This window comes from Dama dama, chromosome X (assembly GCF_033118175.1).
Source record: "Dama dama isolate Ldn47 chromosome X, ASM3311817v1, whole genome shotgun sequence".
Taxonomy (NCBI): domain Eukaryota; kingdom Metazoa; phylum Chordata; class Mammalia; order Artiodactyla; family Cervidae; genus Dama; species Dama dama.
Genome location: NC_083714.1, coordinates 61,498,893 through 61,514,150, shown reverse-complemented (window position 1 = coordinate 61,514,150; position 15,258 = coordinate 61,498,893). Strand labels below are relative to the sequence as shown.

At 39.1% G+C, this 15,258-nt stretch overlaps 1 protein-coding gene across 2 annotated transcripts; it reads right to left on the bottom strand.

Annotated features, from left to right (window-relative positions):
• Nucleotides 1-5,995: 5,995 nt before the first annotated feature.
• ARMCX3 (armadillo repeat containing X-linked 3) lies at nucleotides 5,996-13,954 on the bottom strand. Of its 2 annotated transcripts, XM_061137412.1 has the most exons (5): nucleotides 13,816-13,954; nucleotides 13,208-13,287; nucleotides 12,864-12,924; nucleotides 12,518-12,588; nucleotides 5,996-12,313 (listed from the first exon to the last, which is right to left on the bottom strand). In XM_061137412.1, the coding sequence occupies exon 5, from the start codon at nucleotides 12,124-12,126 to the stop codon at nucleotides 10,987-10,989; it is 1,140 nt and encodes a 379-aa protein (XP_060993395.1). In that variant the 5' UTR covers nucleotides 12,127-12,313; nucleotides 12,518-12,588; nucleotides 12,864-12,924; nucleotides 13,208-13,287; nucleotides 13,816-13,954; the 3' UTR covers nucleotides 5,996-10,986. The 2 variants fall into 2 exon arrangements, with proteins under 2 accessions (XP_060993395.1, XP_060993396.1); XM_061137413.1 differs by lacking the exon at nucleotides 12,518-12,588.
• Nucleotides 13,955-15,258: the final 1,304 nt, after the last annotated feature.

The following is a 15,258-nucleotide window of genomic DNA, read 5'->3' as shown; positions in this document are numbered from 1 at the left end:
AGGGACTAACAACAGTAAGCAAGAGATAAAGACAAACAGAGATAAAGACAAAAGATGGATATTGGCTTTTAGGGCTGGGGAGCAGGGTTTTAATCCCACACAGTAACAGAAGGCAACAGCTCTAGACAGTGGAAGACGGGAAGCTGGTACTGAGCTCCTGTCTAAATCCAGATCCCATAGAAGTACAACTGGTACCTAAAATGATGACTAGAAAACCTTTTCTCACAGCAAAGATATATAACAAGAAAACTTGTCTTTTATGTGAGGTTATGGGTGGATAAAGAGACCCATGGGAATTATCAGAATCCAGAACAGCTCCACCCAAATGTGTAGGGTTGAAATCACAGTTCCTACATGTTAGCAATCCCAAAGAACAAAAACGTAAAAATTAATCTGGAACTGGTTAAATGTATGTGGCCTGAGCAGAGGCAAACTCAAAAGCAAGGAGATAACTAAAATGTTCAAAGATAGATCTCAAAAAAATCACCCGGAAGGCAGCATAAAAACAATAAGTGATGCAAAATATGAATGAGAAGCTAGAAGACATAGCAGAAAGAATGAAAACTATCAAAATATACTTGGAAAAAGTTCCATAAAGAAAGACTAGAGTGAATAAGCAAAAGGTGATATTTGAAGAGATTGTGGCACAGGAGTTTCAACAACTGAAGCAAGACATGAATCCTCATACTGAACACACTGACTCTTCAGAAGGTTGAATGTAAATAAAACCATAAATAGACACAGCTTACTGTAGAGCATCAACTATATCTAGCATGATACTTTCATGTGTTTGGGCTTTGGGAAATGACAAAGCCCTTCCATAAACCTTTCCTGAAGAAAAGAATGGGGAAAATGGGAAAGTAAAACATATTGTGGGAGAGAAAAACAAGAATATAAGTTTATATAAAAAACATAATAGTTTACCATATATTTTGGGTTGACCAAAAAGTTCGTTAGTGAATTATGTTGTTCAATAAAGTTCTTGGCGAAAATGAAAAAAAAATGCATCTTTTTATTTTTACTTAAAACTGAACAAACTTTTTGGCCAGGCCAATATATACATGCAAATAGGTGTATATTTATCATCTCCAGTGCAATATTAAGTCTCTGTTTTAAGAGTGAATAAGAATCCATCCTCAGGGAAAGAAGGAAATTGCACTTTCCAAGATTCCAATGAGAGAGTACATGGAAATGTTCAGTAGTTTTTTGGTAAATGACTATATATTTTTTTATTTTTGACTATTCAGAGATTTTCTTTGGTGACATAAGTAGGAGTAGCCCACTGGGAAATGGTATCAGCTGTTGGTCAAGCCATAGTCTCTACACAGCTTGTTTTCTCTTGGACACTAAATTCTGAACATAGCTCTTTTAAGCTACAACTAAGGTAATCAACATACAATACAATACAATAATGATAGATGGAGCACTGTGGTAATGTGATACATTACAAATCTGGAAGAGGTAGGGGAGCTAGAGTGAGAAAACAAATTATGGTCTAATAGTAAACAGTCTAATGATATTTCTGAAAATTATTTAATCTACCACTTAGGTAAGCATCACTGAGAGAAAGTGAAAGTATTAGTCGTTCAGTTGTGTCCAACTCTTTGGGACCCCATGGACTATAGCCTGCCAAGCTTCTCTGTCCATGGAATTCTCTAGGCAAGAATACTGGAGTGGCCTGCCATGCCCTTCTCCAGGGGTTCTTCCTGACTCAGGGATCAAATCCAGGTCTCCTGCATTGCAGGCAGATTCTTTTCCATTTGAGCAACCTGGGAAGAGGGTAATCTACCACTTAGGTAGGCATCACTAGATATGTCTAAGAAATAATGTTTGAAGAAAATGCACATATAGTGAAGAATAAACACAGAATCATAAAATTTACTTCAATCAAGTCCCACTCCTGCCTCCAAGGGATATCTCCAAAGACCTTCCTTGAAATTTCTAGTCCCCAAATTTCTCCAGTCACTTGTATTACTTCCATAAATGACTATTCATATTCATTGTCTGTGCACTTTAAAACTTACATTATCTCCCACTGAAATAGAACTACTTAAGGAGTCAGATATAATCTTTAGCAAAATAACTAACAACAGTACTTAAAAAATACAACTAAAGCAGAAAAAATAATTTCTGGGATTGAAAAACATGATTTTCAAATTTAAAAACTCAGATTAAATGAAACAGGAAATACATTCTGAAAAAGGAACAAATTTATAGGTACATTGTCTTAACAGAATAAAATTATAAATAAATAAAAGATTACCATTAAATATAACTGCCTGACAATAAAGCACTATTCTCCAAAATAACCCCTGGGTCAAAGAGGAAATTAAAAGTAAAATTACAAGCTAAAAGCAAGACAAAAAGAAAAAGAATACATCATTTCAAGGCTTATGAGGCATGACTAAAGCTGTACTCAGAGAAAATTAATTATCACTATTATTCAAGAAGCCCATAAACAAAAGAAATAAGCTCTCTTCTTGAAGAATTGGAAAAGTACAAGAAAACAAATCCAAAGATAGAAGAAATTTGCAAAAAGTTAAAAGTAATGATCAGAAAAAACCATTGTAGAAATGATAAATAAAATCCTGGTTCTTTCAAAGACCACTAAAATAAACTCTTCATAAGTAAAACTAAGTAATAACAGAAGAAAAACAAAAGTATATAAATTATGAATAATGAAGGCTTTCACTACATAAATAGATGTGATTAAAAGAGCTATAACTTTATATATATATGTTTGATATCAAATTTAAAAATCTAAAGATAATGGATAAGTTCCCAGAAGTTATCAATATTAATCCAAGAACCGGAAAATTTGAGAAGACAAATTACTAGAGATAAGATTAGAAATGTGATTGTAGACCTACAACTAAAAAAGGAACCAGGATCATATGGTTTTTCAATTCAGTTCTGTATTACCTTTAAAGAAGAGATAAGACTAATATTGGGCTTCCCTGATAGCTCAGATGGTAAAGAATCTGCCTGCTAGGGGGAGATCTGGGTTCGATCCCTTGGTTGGAAAGATCCACTGGAGAAGGGAATGGCTACCCACTCCAGTATCCTTGTTTGGAGAATTCCACGGACAGAGGCTACAGTCTATGGGGTAGCAAAGAGTTGGACATGACTGAGCAACTAACACTTACTACAGTTAAGATCAATATCATTTAAACTCTATCAGAAAAGAGGGAAAAAATGGAAAGTTCACTGATGAATTTTATAAAGTTAGCAAACTTAAGATCAAAATCTGCTAAAGATAGTATATAAAAGGCAACTATAAAAATATTAATAATAATATAAAAAATCAAAATAAAATATTAACAAAATATAAAATTTATAAACAAACAGAACCCAGAAGTTTGGCAAGAAAAATCTCTACTATGACCTAGTAGGATAGAAAAAATCAGCAGCTACTCCTAATGGATACCAACAAGAATAGAAGGGAATGACTTAAATATTGAAAGTGTTTTTTACCAAGAGTTAACAGCAATCCTCATTTTAACCATTAAATGCCAAAGTCATTTCCACTAAAAGCAGGAACAAGTCAAGATCATCCACAATCTCCATTTTCATTCAATAATATTTCTGGTGATTCAATTTATTGCAATAAGATAAGAAAATAAATAATTAGTGTAAAATTGGGAAAAGTTAAAACCAATTTCTATTTACAATTGATATGACTGTATTTGTCTAAAACACAAGTACTATTTAAAGATCATGAAGTCAATAAGCAAAATAGAAGAGGTGCCTAGGCAAAGATAAACACACACAAAAATCAATAGCTTTCTTCTATTCTAGCAAGTTTTTAGGAAGTATTGCACTATTCAGACCATGTGCCAACATTTTCTTATTTCTTTTGCTTAAAAGGATATATATTACTAGTGAAAGGAGTATCTAATATCAAACTCATTCATAGGATGTTTTAATTAATTGCTACTTCAACCAATTGTCTCCAGTGTCAGTGTGTCATTGATACACTTTTTAAATTATATTATCTATTTGTGCACAAGTGTCTTTTACAAATTTAAATCTGTACCTCTTCCAGTTTTCTGATAAGAATATCACTTTATCTTGTAAGTGTCCTCCAAAATGTCTTAATTCATAGTGCTCAAGCCCTCTAGATTGAACAGTTCATTCCATGTTTCAAAAAGATCAGTTTCATATCTTTGGTTTCAAGGCATATGTGACAATATGTAATAACTCTTCTGCTTGGAAGACTGAGTCAGCTAGCAGATTTTCAAATTCTCAAATACACCAATTAGCTCATTCATTGTCATGCTTTGAGTGAAGTGTTGTCACACTCATGTAAGTCACCTGCTAGACTACCATTTACAAATTGTAGCATTTTAATAGCCCATAGTGCACTGTATTTATCCTTTGGTGTTTTAAATTTCTTAAATTTTTTCTCTATTTCATAATAGACCCATAAAAATTAATTACTAGTATGACAACCCAATATAATTCACTCCATCTTTAATAAACAGGTTCTGTAATATAGGACTTCACCACAAGTTTCCAGTGCATCCTACCAGGAGGATAGCAGAAAGAGGAATAACGTTTCCATTTATAGAGAAGAATAACATTAGGTAGATAACCTATAACTAATGATGTCTAAAAAGGTATGCCAAAAAGTGGATGGCATAGTCAATGTCTAGGGCTGGGAAAAAGAAGTAAAATTATGTCTCTACTTCATACCACACATAAAACTATATACAAGAAGAATTAAACACACAGTTATTTTTAAAAGTTTGAATAAAATATTAAAAATTATTGTAAACTCTTGGGGGAGTAAAAGCTTGCCTCAGCATGCCCAGAAACCTAGAAACCATAAAGGGAAAGGCTGAATGATATGACTACCATGAACAAAGTTGAATGAGGTAGGATCTGCATGGAAATATACACATGATTTTAGGTGAAATAAAAGTTGCAGAACAGAACCATATATGGACAATGACCTCATTTTCTGATAAAAATATGAATATGTGTATCATTTATGTTTAAATATGCAGTGGTGCTAGTGGTAAAGAACCCGCCTGTCAATGCAAGAGATGTAAGAGATGGGGGTTCATACACTGGGTCAGGAAGATCCCCTGGAGAGGGGCATGGCAATCCACTCCAATATTCTTGCCCGGAGAATCCCATGGACAGAGAAGCCTGGCGGGCTACAGTCCATAGGGTCACAAAGAGTCAGACGTGACTGAAGTGACTTGGCACAGCATAGTACAGCACATGCATAGAACACATTAATAGCAGGTAACTGCAAAAATGGGTGAGAAGAGGGCAGTTTTATGTTTTAATTTACATTTTATCTGTTTGAGTTGTTAATAAGCATAAAGAACTTCTATGGTTTAAGAAAATATAATAAAGAAGACTAAAATAGAGTTCACTATGAAAAATAATCTCTCAGAGTGCTAACTCTGAGTGCTGTCTCAGAGAGGTAGTCAAATGCCCAGGTGGATGCATAATCCTGTCCATCAATGCAGAGGCTATAATATGGTCTTCTTCCCCAGATACTAATTTTTCCACTTTCTAAATTAAATATATCTGGGACTTCTATTCATAATTTAAAAATAACTGAAAAGCAATTCCAGAGTGTTACTAATATCTTATTATTTCCCCAAATACAGTCATTTCCACCTAAACACATGTGTGTGACATATTTATAGACATTCATGAATTATGACATTCATAACATAAAGGTTTAACTTTCATATCAGAAGAAAATCAATCAGATTTTAAGCAATTTTTGTAAGCAACATGGTGCGATTTAATACTTTCAATTTTTGGCTATAGATTACACAGACCAGCATAACAAGAGGTGAAGATTGATGATCTTAATACTAAATGATTACAAAGAATTAGTCTCCAAGTCAGTTTAAATGGATTTAAGATTTAGAAAACAGTTGTCTGTTTTATTTGGTCTTGCCTAGATTCCAACTTTTCTAATATCAAAAAGATAATCCATTTAATTCATTTTAAATGATGGAAGACAGTAAAAATTAAAAGTTTTGTTTTATTGATCCATTTCATTATGTCAGAATTTTCATTACAGCTTATTGAAAGAAAGCCACAAAATTTAGCAAGGTTATAGTTAAACCACATTTCAGCAAACAGAAAACTGAAGTAGAAATGGGAAAAAAACTAAAGAGGTAACAATTTGTTTTACCTTGGTTTCCAAAAAATCAATAACACGTTATCATTACTCATAAGAAAGGTGCAGAAAAGGGAGATACTAATCAATATATAGGAGGGAATGCATTACAAATACTACAGTTTTCTCCTGTTATAAAATATACATTTCTCAAATCCTGTATGGAAACTAACTGATAATACATCTTAACAATCACAAAACTACTATCAACTGATAATCCACCTCTGGCTAAGGGTCATCTGGGCAGACAAAGTTTCTAATTGTGTACAGAGAGAAACATGCTCTAGCTCTTGAATACAAGTATTTGATTTCAGACACAAGTCAACCCCCATAGCTGACGTGGGTGCATCAGGTTCTTCTACTTTGACAGCACCAACATCTAGCTAAGTCAGCTTGCCCCAATTCCCTAAGCACTAAATAAACAACCTTCTGATGATTGTGTGGTTCCTGATGTACATCGATCTTAGAGACAGAATGTTCTGAGCAGCCAACACTAAAAATCTGTTCTACTTGGTAATTACATTTCTAAGAGTAACAGACTCTCATTCTTTTTTTATTTTCAAAAAAGAAAATCTAACCAATTTAATAACATGTTATGTCCATGTGCAAACTTAGAAATGCTCTAATGCCCAAAGAAGGCTCTAATACCCAAAGATGCTTGTAATACACTTACTCTTTCACTTTTTAAAATGTAACTGGTCAACAAGGGTCAAAGAGTTACACTTAGCCCACTGTCAGTGCTGGATCAAATTCCTTTGACATGAACCTGTTAGAATGAAGCTACCCCTCCAACAAGGCTTCTTTCCCCCTCCCTCCCTTCTCCCTCCCCTCAGGCTTATCCCCAAACCCAACAATGCCCAAGCCCTTAACACAAGCCTGAGAAGGACACAGTGGAGAGGGAAAAGCATGGAGATACACATCTCTGAAAGTAAATATGTGTTATCCTGCTTGATACCACACCTCAGGGGTCAATATCCTAGTCTTCTGCACCCGGAGATGGCAGCATGATAGTTCTGGTTTAAAGGCAAGAAGAGCCACAGTTTGAATGGAAAAATCAGGGGAAAAAAGCTTCAGTCTGGGATATGATGAAGAATGAATGTAAAATGTTAGCATTGAAAATAGTCATAATCATTCTTCGCAAAACCACTCTCAAGGGAATAGAGCAGAGAAATTAACCAAACAGAGGCATAAACACAAAATTTGCCTAAACTACATCAATTTGCTAAATCTACACTTTGAATCTCTTTTGAAACAAGGCAAGTAAAATATGAATTTAAAAATAGAAAACCAGTTTCCTGAGCCTTAAATATTATGCTTTGGGTGACAATTTATAAGAGAACTATACTCCATCTTTGTAAAATCACCTTGGAACACATTTGACTGGAATAGACCCACTTAAATTCCTAAAATCAGTAGATAAAAACAAAATAGCAGAATATTCTTGAGTTCTAATTTCCTCAGTTTCCAAGAAACTGTCATCCTTTCTAAAGAAAGGATACTGGCTCCTCCCTGCCCCCACAAGCTGCCACAATCACGGCTACTATACTAGAAGGGTGCCCTTCCCAAAATGTTTGAGTGGCAACCTCTGATGTGAAAGCATCAGGACACCAGAGCGTGGCTGGGCCGGCCCTGTGTCTTCCCTGGACCAGGCAGTCACACATCTGTCTCACATAGCACTTCCCAAAGTCCGGGTGATTCAGTTCCAAATAATACCAGGTATGGGACATCAAGATTCATGCAATGCACATAGGGCTGTTCCACAATAAGACCGGTGCTTTCTCAGTCTCTGTTCGACAACGGTCCAAAAAGTCTTGGCATCCAGCCATATATACCCAGCAACGACAATTATCATTCTGTATCAAATGCCCATTGGGGCATGACCTGGTGTCATGGAAATGAAACGATCACCCCCAAAAGACACAGAAGCACAAAAAGACTACTGTCAATGGTCTCTCAGAGGAGGGAAGAAAGAGAGAAGTGTGAGGGAAGGAAAGGGAAGCAGAATGGGAAGGGAGGAAAGGATGAGAAAAGAGTCCTGCGGAGCAGATGGACACTAGTCAGGCCTGTGCCCCTGCTACAGGGTGGCTTTTTATTACCCAAGTTCACCTCATTGCCACCCCAGGTCAAAAAGTCACTCAGCACCCCAGTTCAACATGGCTTGATCAGAATATTTTCTAGATGTTCACAATACAGATCTGGGTGAGGGAACAAGTTTGTTCTTATTGTCTCTATTTTCTTAAGTATCTCCAATGAATAATTTTTAGAAGAAAAGTAGAAAAAATTTAAATCAGATTCTGAAACTTTACCTACAGTATCATCCAATTTGATGTACAGACTATATAGGTATATTGATAGTTAGTGTCTGGAAGGGTATCCACAGTTGGAATTCGATGCTTCTTTCCCCAGTTGCCACAATCCCTTATCCAGTTCCTTCTGCTGCTTTCCACTCTTACACTCTGCACCTTCTCTCTGGGTATCACATTCACTCCCATGTCCTTAGTTATCATTTCTTCTCTGGTGGCCCCCAAATCTATGTCTGCAGCCTGGTCTTTTCTGAGCACCAGATCAATACACTCAAACGACATTAGGGTATATCCATCTAGATGTCACACAGGTATCTCAAAGTCAATTTATTTTAAATGGATAAGGCTTTCCCTCCCAAATCCTTGTTTCCTGCCTAATAATAGAGCAAGAAAAAATTTTAATTCCTTTACCCTCATTCACCCTTAAAACTGATGTCAAAGGAGCTCCAACATGTGCATGATTCAATAGTCACCATACCCAACAACTTTAAGCTGATCAATCCTTGATCCTTTTATCTACTATAGGCAACATCTGAGTAAGTATATGGAAGCCTGGAGCTAAAACAAGATCATAACTGAACAGAGATTTTACCCTTTCCTGGACTTACGTATAAAATAGGATAACATCCCCAAACTGACCAACGATACATTGTAAGGGCAGGTGAGATCATGTCTGATAAAACATTTTGAGTACTTAGAAAAAAGAAAAGCCTATTTCTTTAAGAAACTATGGTTAACAGTTGCCTTGCAGGAATGACATCACTCTACACAGTAGTCACTTAATAAATGCTAACCTTTATTGTTGTTATTATTTATTAAATGATGCTGACACTTGGCAAAATGCCCCCAGCAACACAAAGGTCAACCAGAACAACTATTGGCCCTGAATTCTAGGGAACTAAGTGTGCTCATTTTTCTTAATTAATTGCTATGTGCCAGAAAATTCTAAGTATTTCACATATATAACTTCATTTACTTCTTACAGTGAGCCCCATCTTTAGCACTCATCTATTATTTCAGAGAGAAAACTTCAACCCATCTTATGTTTAATGTAAATACTTTTTCTACTCAGTTCATGCTCCAATCAATCACCTGCTCCATTCCCAACACTTTCCTTTTTCAAAAACTTTTGAAAAATCAGTATTTGTTTTAGGTTAATAAGAACACACAGATGAATAAAAAGTAAAAAGGTAAAAATTACACTATCCTTCCACCCAAAAGACAATCACTGTTACTATATGGATGTCTGTAATTCCAGAGTTTTTAGTGTCTACTTAAAATCTTATATTCTCAGAAAAATTGAATCATACTAAGAAGACTCCTATCTAACCTACCTTTCTCACTTACCAGTGCATGATGAATATCATTCCCTGACAATATGGATTGCAATTGACATATTTATCTTACACCATGTGAATATTCCTTAATATATGTAACCAATCCAGTGTGCTAAATTGTTTAAGTTGTTTTTAATTTTTACTATTTCACACAGTGCTGGGATAAACAGCCTTGCACATACAATCTTTGGCCAATGATTCAATTATTTCCTTAGGACAAAGGGATTACATATTTTAAGGCTAATGATATGTATTACCAAATGGCCCTCTGCAAACCTCGTGCCAGTGTAAGCGAATTCCTACCACCAGGGTTTGAAAGACTCCATTTTTGCCATACTCTCATGGACACTGCATAGTAGGTGAGAGAGGGACTTCTATATGAATTCCAATTATTCTTTCTAGTCAAAATTATTTACTGGCTCTCAGCGTTCGGTGAGGTAATATTCAAACAGTTCTCCACAAACTGGCTTCAGCCAACTTTCCAAATTTATTTACTTCTGGTCACACTTTCCACTCTAAACAAACTAGTCTCCTCACTGTCACAGCAAGAGAGTTCCTACCTCCATGCCTTTCTCACACCAGTCCCCTTCACTCCCATCACATGGAACTCCCTAACTACCTACCCCACTGAGGATTCATTTTAAATGAACACTTCTTTCATAAATCTGTAGCTGACTACTGTATCCCGCAGAAACCTTTGCTTTCTCGTGCTCTGAGTGCGAATATTTAACAAAGAGTATATGCTTGAGATATTCTGTTTTCTTTTTGTTTGTATGTTTCTTATCTCTCCAACTAGATTATACACTGAAAGACAAGTATGGTTTCTCTTTTTTTTTTTCTTTCCAGCATTAACACACAACTTCACTGATGATACACAAATGCAGTCAATGCAAATGACAGGAGGGAGCTTATTTATGAGGAATTGGTTCACTGTCACTTGTGCAGAAGAAATAGTAAAAATATTTCAATCTAGGCAGTGAGATAAAAAGCAACAAACGTTTTCAGAACAGGTAGTGATATTCATTCATCCAGCTTAGGCCTGCAGACCAACTCAGATAAATATCAGCATTGACGATACAATATGATATTCATTACTCAAAACCGGCAGCTGAAAGGATTCCTTTACCATATAGACAAGGTGGAGAAAAGGAATAGTTTACAACATGTGTTGCTTCTAAACTACAAAATCAAGAACTTATTCCTGGCTCTTTGGGAACATATTCTCAGCCAGTTTGGCCACAAATTTTCCAACTTTCACTTTTACCAAAAAATCATGATGACTTTCTAGCCCCAGAATCTTATCAGCACACACCTGAAATTCTTTTAAAAAGAAAAAAAGTGAACCTTCGCTGAATTGATTCTGAGTAGATTCATTTTCCTCCCATTTAAAATTGTCATTTATGTTCTCGAATATGACCAGAAGTTTAAGAATCACCTCTTTGTTCTCCTTCTTATTAAAGAGGGAACCCAGCGAGGATGGTACTTGGGCCCTGAGCAGTTCTCTAGTCATGGCTGGATTTTCAGCCAAATTCAAAAGGAGTTTCAAAACCTGAAATTTGGTTTCTTCATTTCCTGCTGAAAATAAACGGAAAAAGTCTGAAATGGAATTAGCAAGCATGTGCTGATACTCATTAGTAACAGTCATGTTCGTAAGCAATCTTAGTCCTGCCAGCTGCACAGATGAGTTCAATCGAGAAGTGATTGTGTCATCACAGACTTGATTCATGTATATCTTAAGCCTGCGCTGATTTTCAGCATTCACACTCAAGTTATTTAGGACAATTAAAGCCTTTTCCTTAACTATGGGATCCCGAGTATTGAGGATCTTTGCAACAATTGGGAGACCACCCAGATCACGAATAATATCTCTGTTAAATGCATAAGCAGCATTGTTACCCAGAGCAATTAAAGCTGCTTCAAGAATATAAGGCTTTTCAGACATCTCCACCAAGCAAAGAACTTTCTGCAGCTCTTGAGGGGACAAAATAGTATCATCTGAATTGGGGGAAGCCCTTTTCTGGACAGCTCGACGAGCCCGGGTGGCCCTGGCCCTTGCCCTGGCCCTAGCTCTGGTTCCAGCCTCAGTCCCAATCCGGGCCCAAGGTGGGTACCATACTATACCTTTGTTCTCACTGTTGTCATCATCATCATCAGACCAGTCATTGTACCTGGCCCCAGGACAATCGCCAACATCATCCACATCCCCAGACCCACCCTCAGCCATTTTCTCCTTGTTCTGTTTTCTTCCTCTGGTCAGTCTATAAATGCAATAGCAGGCACCAGCCCCAATCACCAGTCCCGCAGTCACCCAGCCTACTTTCCTGGCGTAGCCCATGCAATCGTCCCTGATGGTATCAGGGACCAAGGAACAGAGTAGTCACTCAGGCTGGGGGAGGAGGGCTATGGGCCTGGCCTGGATGCAGGCCTGTGGAGGATGATCGTCTTCAGCCACTTCAAGGCCACGACAACTGATTCTGGAGGTGGACCTAGGGGTGGAGTTTCTCTTCTCCTTGTGTTGTCCTCTGCAGAGAGTTGCACAGAGGGACAAGCAAATGAGTTCTTGGTAAAAAACGTAGATTGTTAACAAACTCTTTCCCCCTCATTTCACTCTCCCCAGCCCACCTCCTCCCCAAGCCTATATAAAGGCAGTGGAGCCCATCCTCTTTGCTGGGGCCTCAGCTACCCCAAACTTGGATGTTCCCAGGGAGTGGCACCATTGCACTAACCTCCTCCAGACAAGCAGTTTGCCCCTTCTTCCCTCCCCTGGAGGTGTGCCACGCCCAACAACCCTTGCAACCTGCAGAGAGACCAGAGCCAATGAGAACTGAAGCCTTGATGGATTGACTGTTCCTCCATTTGTTGCTTTCCTGATTCACCTATCTAGGTTGTCAGATTAAAAAAAAAACACACACACAACCTCTCTCTGCCATCCAAAACATGCACATGCCTGCCGCTTCCCTAGCCTGAAATGGGAGAGATGTTGGGGAAATAATAACATTGGGTGAGCCTGTCCAACCGCGGGCAATTTCCAACCCCTCCCCCATTCCAGGCAGCCCCCACGCCCAAACCGACCTCTACTGATCCGAGGAAACTTCCTCCCTCGTTTAAACTGGTGCCACCTGCTACAGCAGACCTGCAGGATGACAGATCGAAAACATGGGGACTAAGTACTGTTGAGAGAAGAGGATTATGAACAAACTATCTGATAGGTTTCCCTTCTGTCATTCTCCCCCACCCCACCCCCCACGACACACGGGCGCGCACGCACACACACACACACTGCACGCCATTTCGCCACAGTCCCAAGAGTGTGAGAAACACACTCAGACTCAGACCTAACCTAGATTATCGCTACCTCTGGTTTCTCCCCACCCCATCCTCCCACCGCCCCCGTTAGGGTCTCTAGATGGTCTTACCCTCAAATCGACCTTCACCAATCGGGGTTAATTTCCTTCCTCTTCTCTAGCCTGGCGTGGTGCCGCAACCTACGGAAAGACTGGCAACCCGGGAGAGGCTCGGATCCACAAGACACAGAGCCATGGTCAGGAAGACACAGTCACAGTCAGAAAGACGGGAAACTGCCGCGACCTAGTGCTTGGTGGACGGACCGGTCCCCAGAACAGAAAACTCTGTCCTTAATTCGGAGGCCTGGCTGTCAAAGGTTTCCCATCCCTTCAACCCCTCTCGGGGTTCTGCTGACACATCACGTTGCACCTCCCCTCCCCATGTCCAGCCTTTCCCCTCTGGCACCGTCCTGGAGGACTGGGGGCCAACACCCAGGGCACAGCTCCCTTTCCAGATTACGGCCTCGGTTCCCACCAGATTCCCACGTTCCGATCTCTGAGCTCCTCCCAAACACCCCCTGCTCACCATTTCGCAGCATCAGAATGGGCTGCGGGCGGGACAGACGTCTTGGAAAGCCGGCGGCGAGTGGAAGAGACGACGGAGGCGCCCCAGGATCCGCGACGGTTTCCGCCCTGCACCCTCGGCCACCCCCACCTTCTGGAATCTCCCAGGCACTGACCTGCACGGATCCGGGACAATCTCCTTCTCCTCCTCCTTTCCTCTGCTGCAGGCCCGCTGGCCTTCGGGGCAATGGGGAGCTGATACTCAGACGGGAACAACGACCAGAACAAGAAGGACTTCTGCACACGTCAGCTCTTGGTCACGTGAGACCTACGTCATCCACCAACTCGGGTCCCCAATTTCCCCTCCCACCAGCAGTGCGGCAGAAGAGGGCCCGCCCCCCTCCCTTCCCTCCCCCATAGCAGGCCTTGTTACTCTCTTTCTTTCCTAATCCCATCTCCCTGTAGTGGTGTTTGCCTTCCTCTGATTACCAGAAAGGGACAGCATCTTCCCCTGGGGTTACTGGCCACTTGTACTTTTTGAAAAATTGCCTCTTCCTTCCCTAGACTCCTGGGACAGTAACCTCTCCTTCCACCTCCCTGCCTCCCAGCTATAAATGTCTACCATTTCCTCTGAAATCTAGTCCCAGATCTGAAAAGAAAAAGCCATCAGAAAAGGAGACCTGGAGTGAATGCAGTTTTTTTCCTTACTTACTGTTTTGTTGTTGTTCTTCTTCTTTCAGTTCTGCCCTTTCCCACCCCCAGACTGCATTCTTTTTAGGAGAAAAAAAATGGCTGTAAAGCTATTTTCATTTGGTTAAAAAAAAGAGTGGGAGAGTGATGTTGGGTGATGGCCTCCAAAAGTCCCACATTTTCTCACTTGTAGGGAGTGTTACACACTTCACTCAAAGCAATCTTAGTGTCTTCTGGGGCCTAGCACATAACACAATCCTAAATAAGCTCATCAGTGTGTCTGAGAATACATAAATCTTCTGACTAGGCCAGTCTTCTAAACAAGAGAGCTATAGATTTTCACTTTCATCAGTTAGCAAGGCACAGGAGCCCTCAGAAGCCAGCTACACAGAAAAGGTTGAGTGGTAATCACAAGTATGTCATGGATGTCTGTCAGATAGGAGGCATGCACACTGACAAAGTGAGTGACATACAAAGAACATTACAAAATATACAAATGGACAACAGCATCTTTAAATGAAGTAGGTGTTAGAGGTGTTAGACCAAGTCAAAATTGGCTGAACTCAGCATACAGCAATTAGTGTGAAACCTTTTCACTGACTGTATTGATGAATTCAACAACTCACCTGTCAGCAATGAGCGAACTTTTAAGAAAGTTCCCACTTTTAAGAAAGTGGGAAAAATAATAAAACAGTGTCATAACACAGGGTCTATAGTGTGATATGCCCTGATAGTTAAGATATAAGGTTGTTATCTGAGTATTAAAATTTTAAGATCCACAGACAATATGGGAGTAAATCAAGAGACTGGGAGATTTGAGAACAGGCAAAATTCCAGAGAAATTCATGTCAATGTAATTTCTGAAAAATAGTACTAGGATATGACTAAAATGTACTTTTTTCTTCCATTTTTATTGAGATACAATTGAT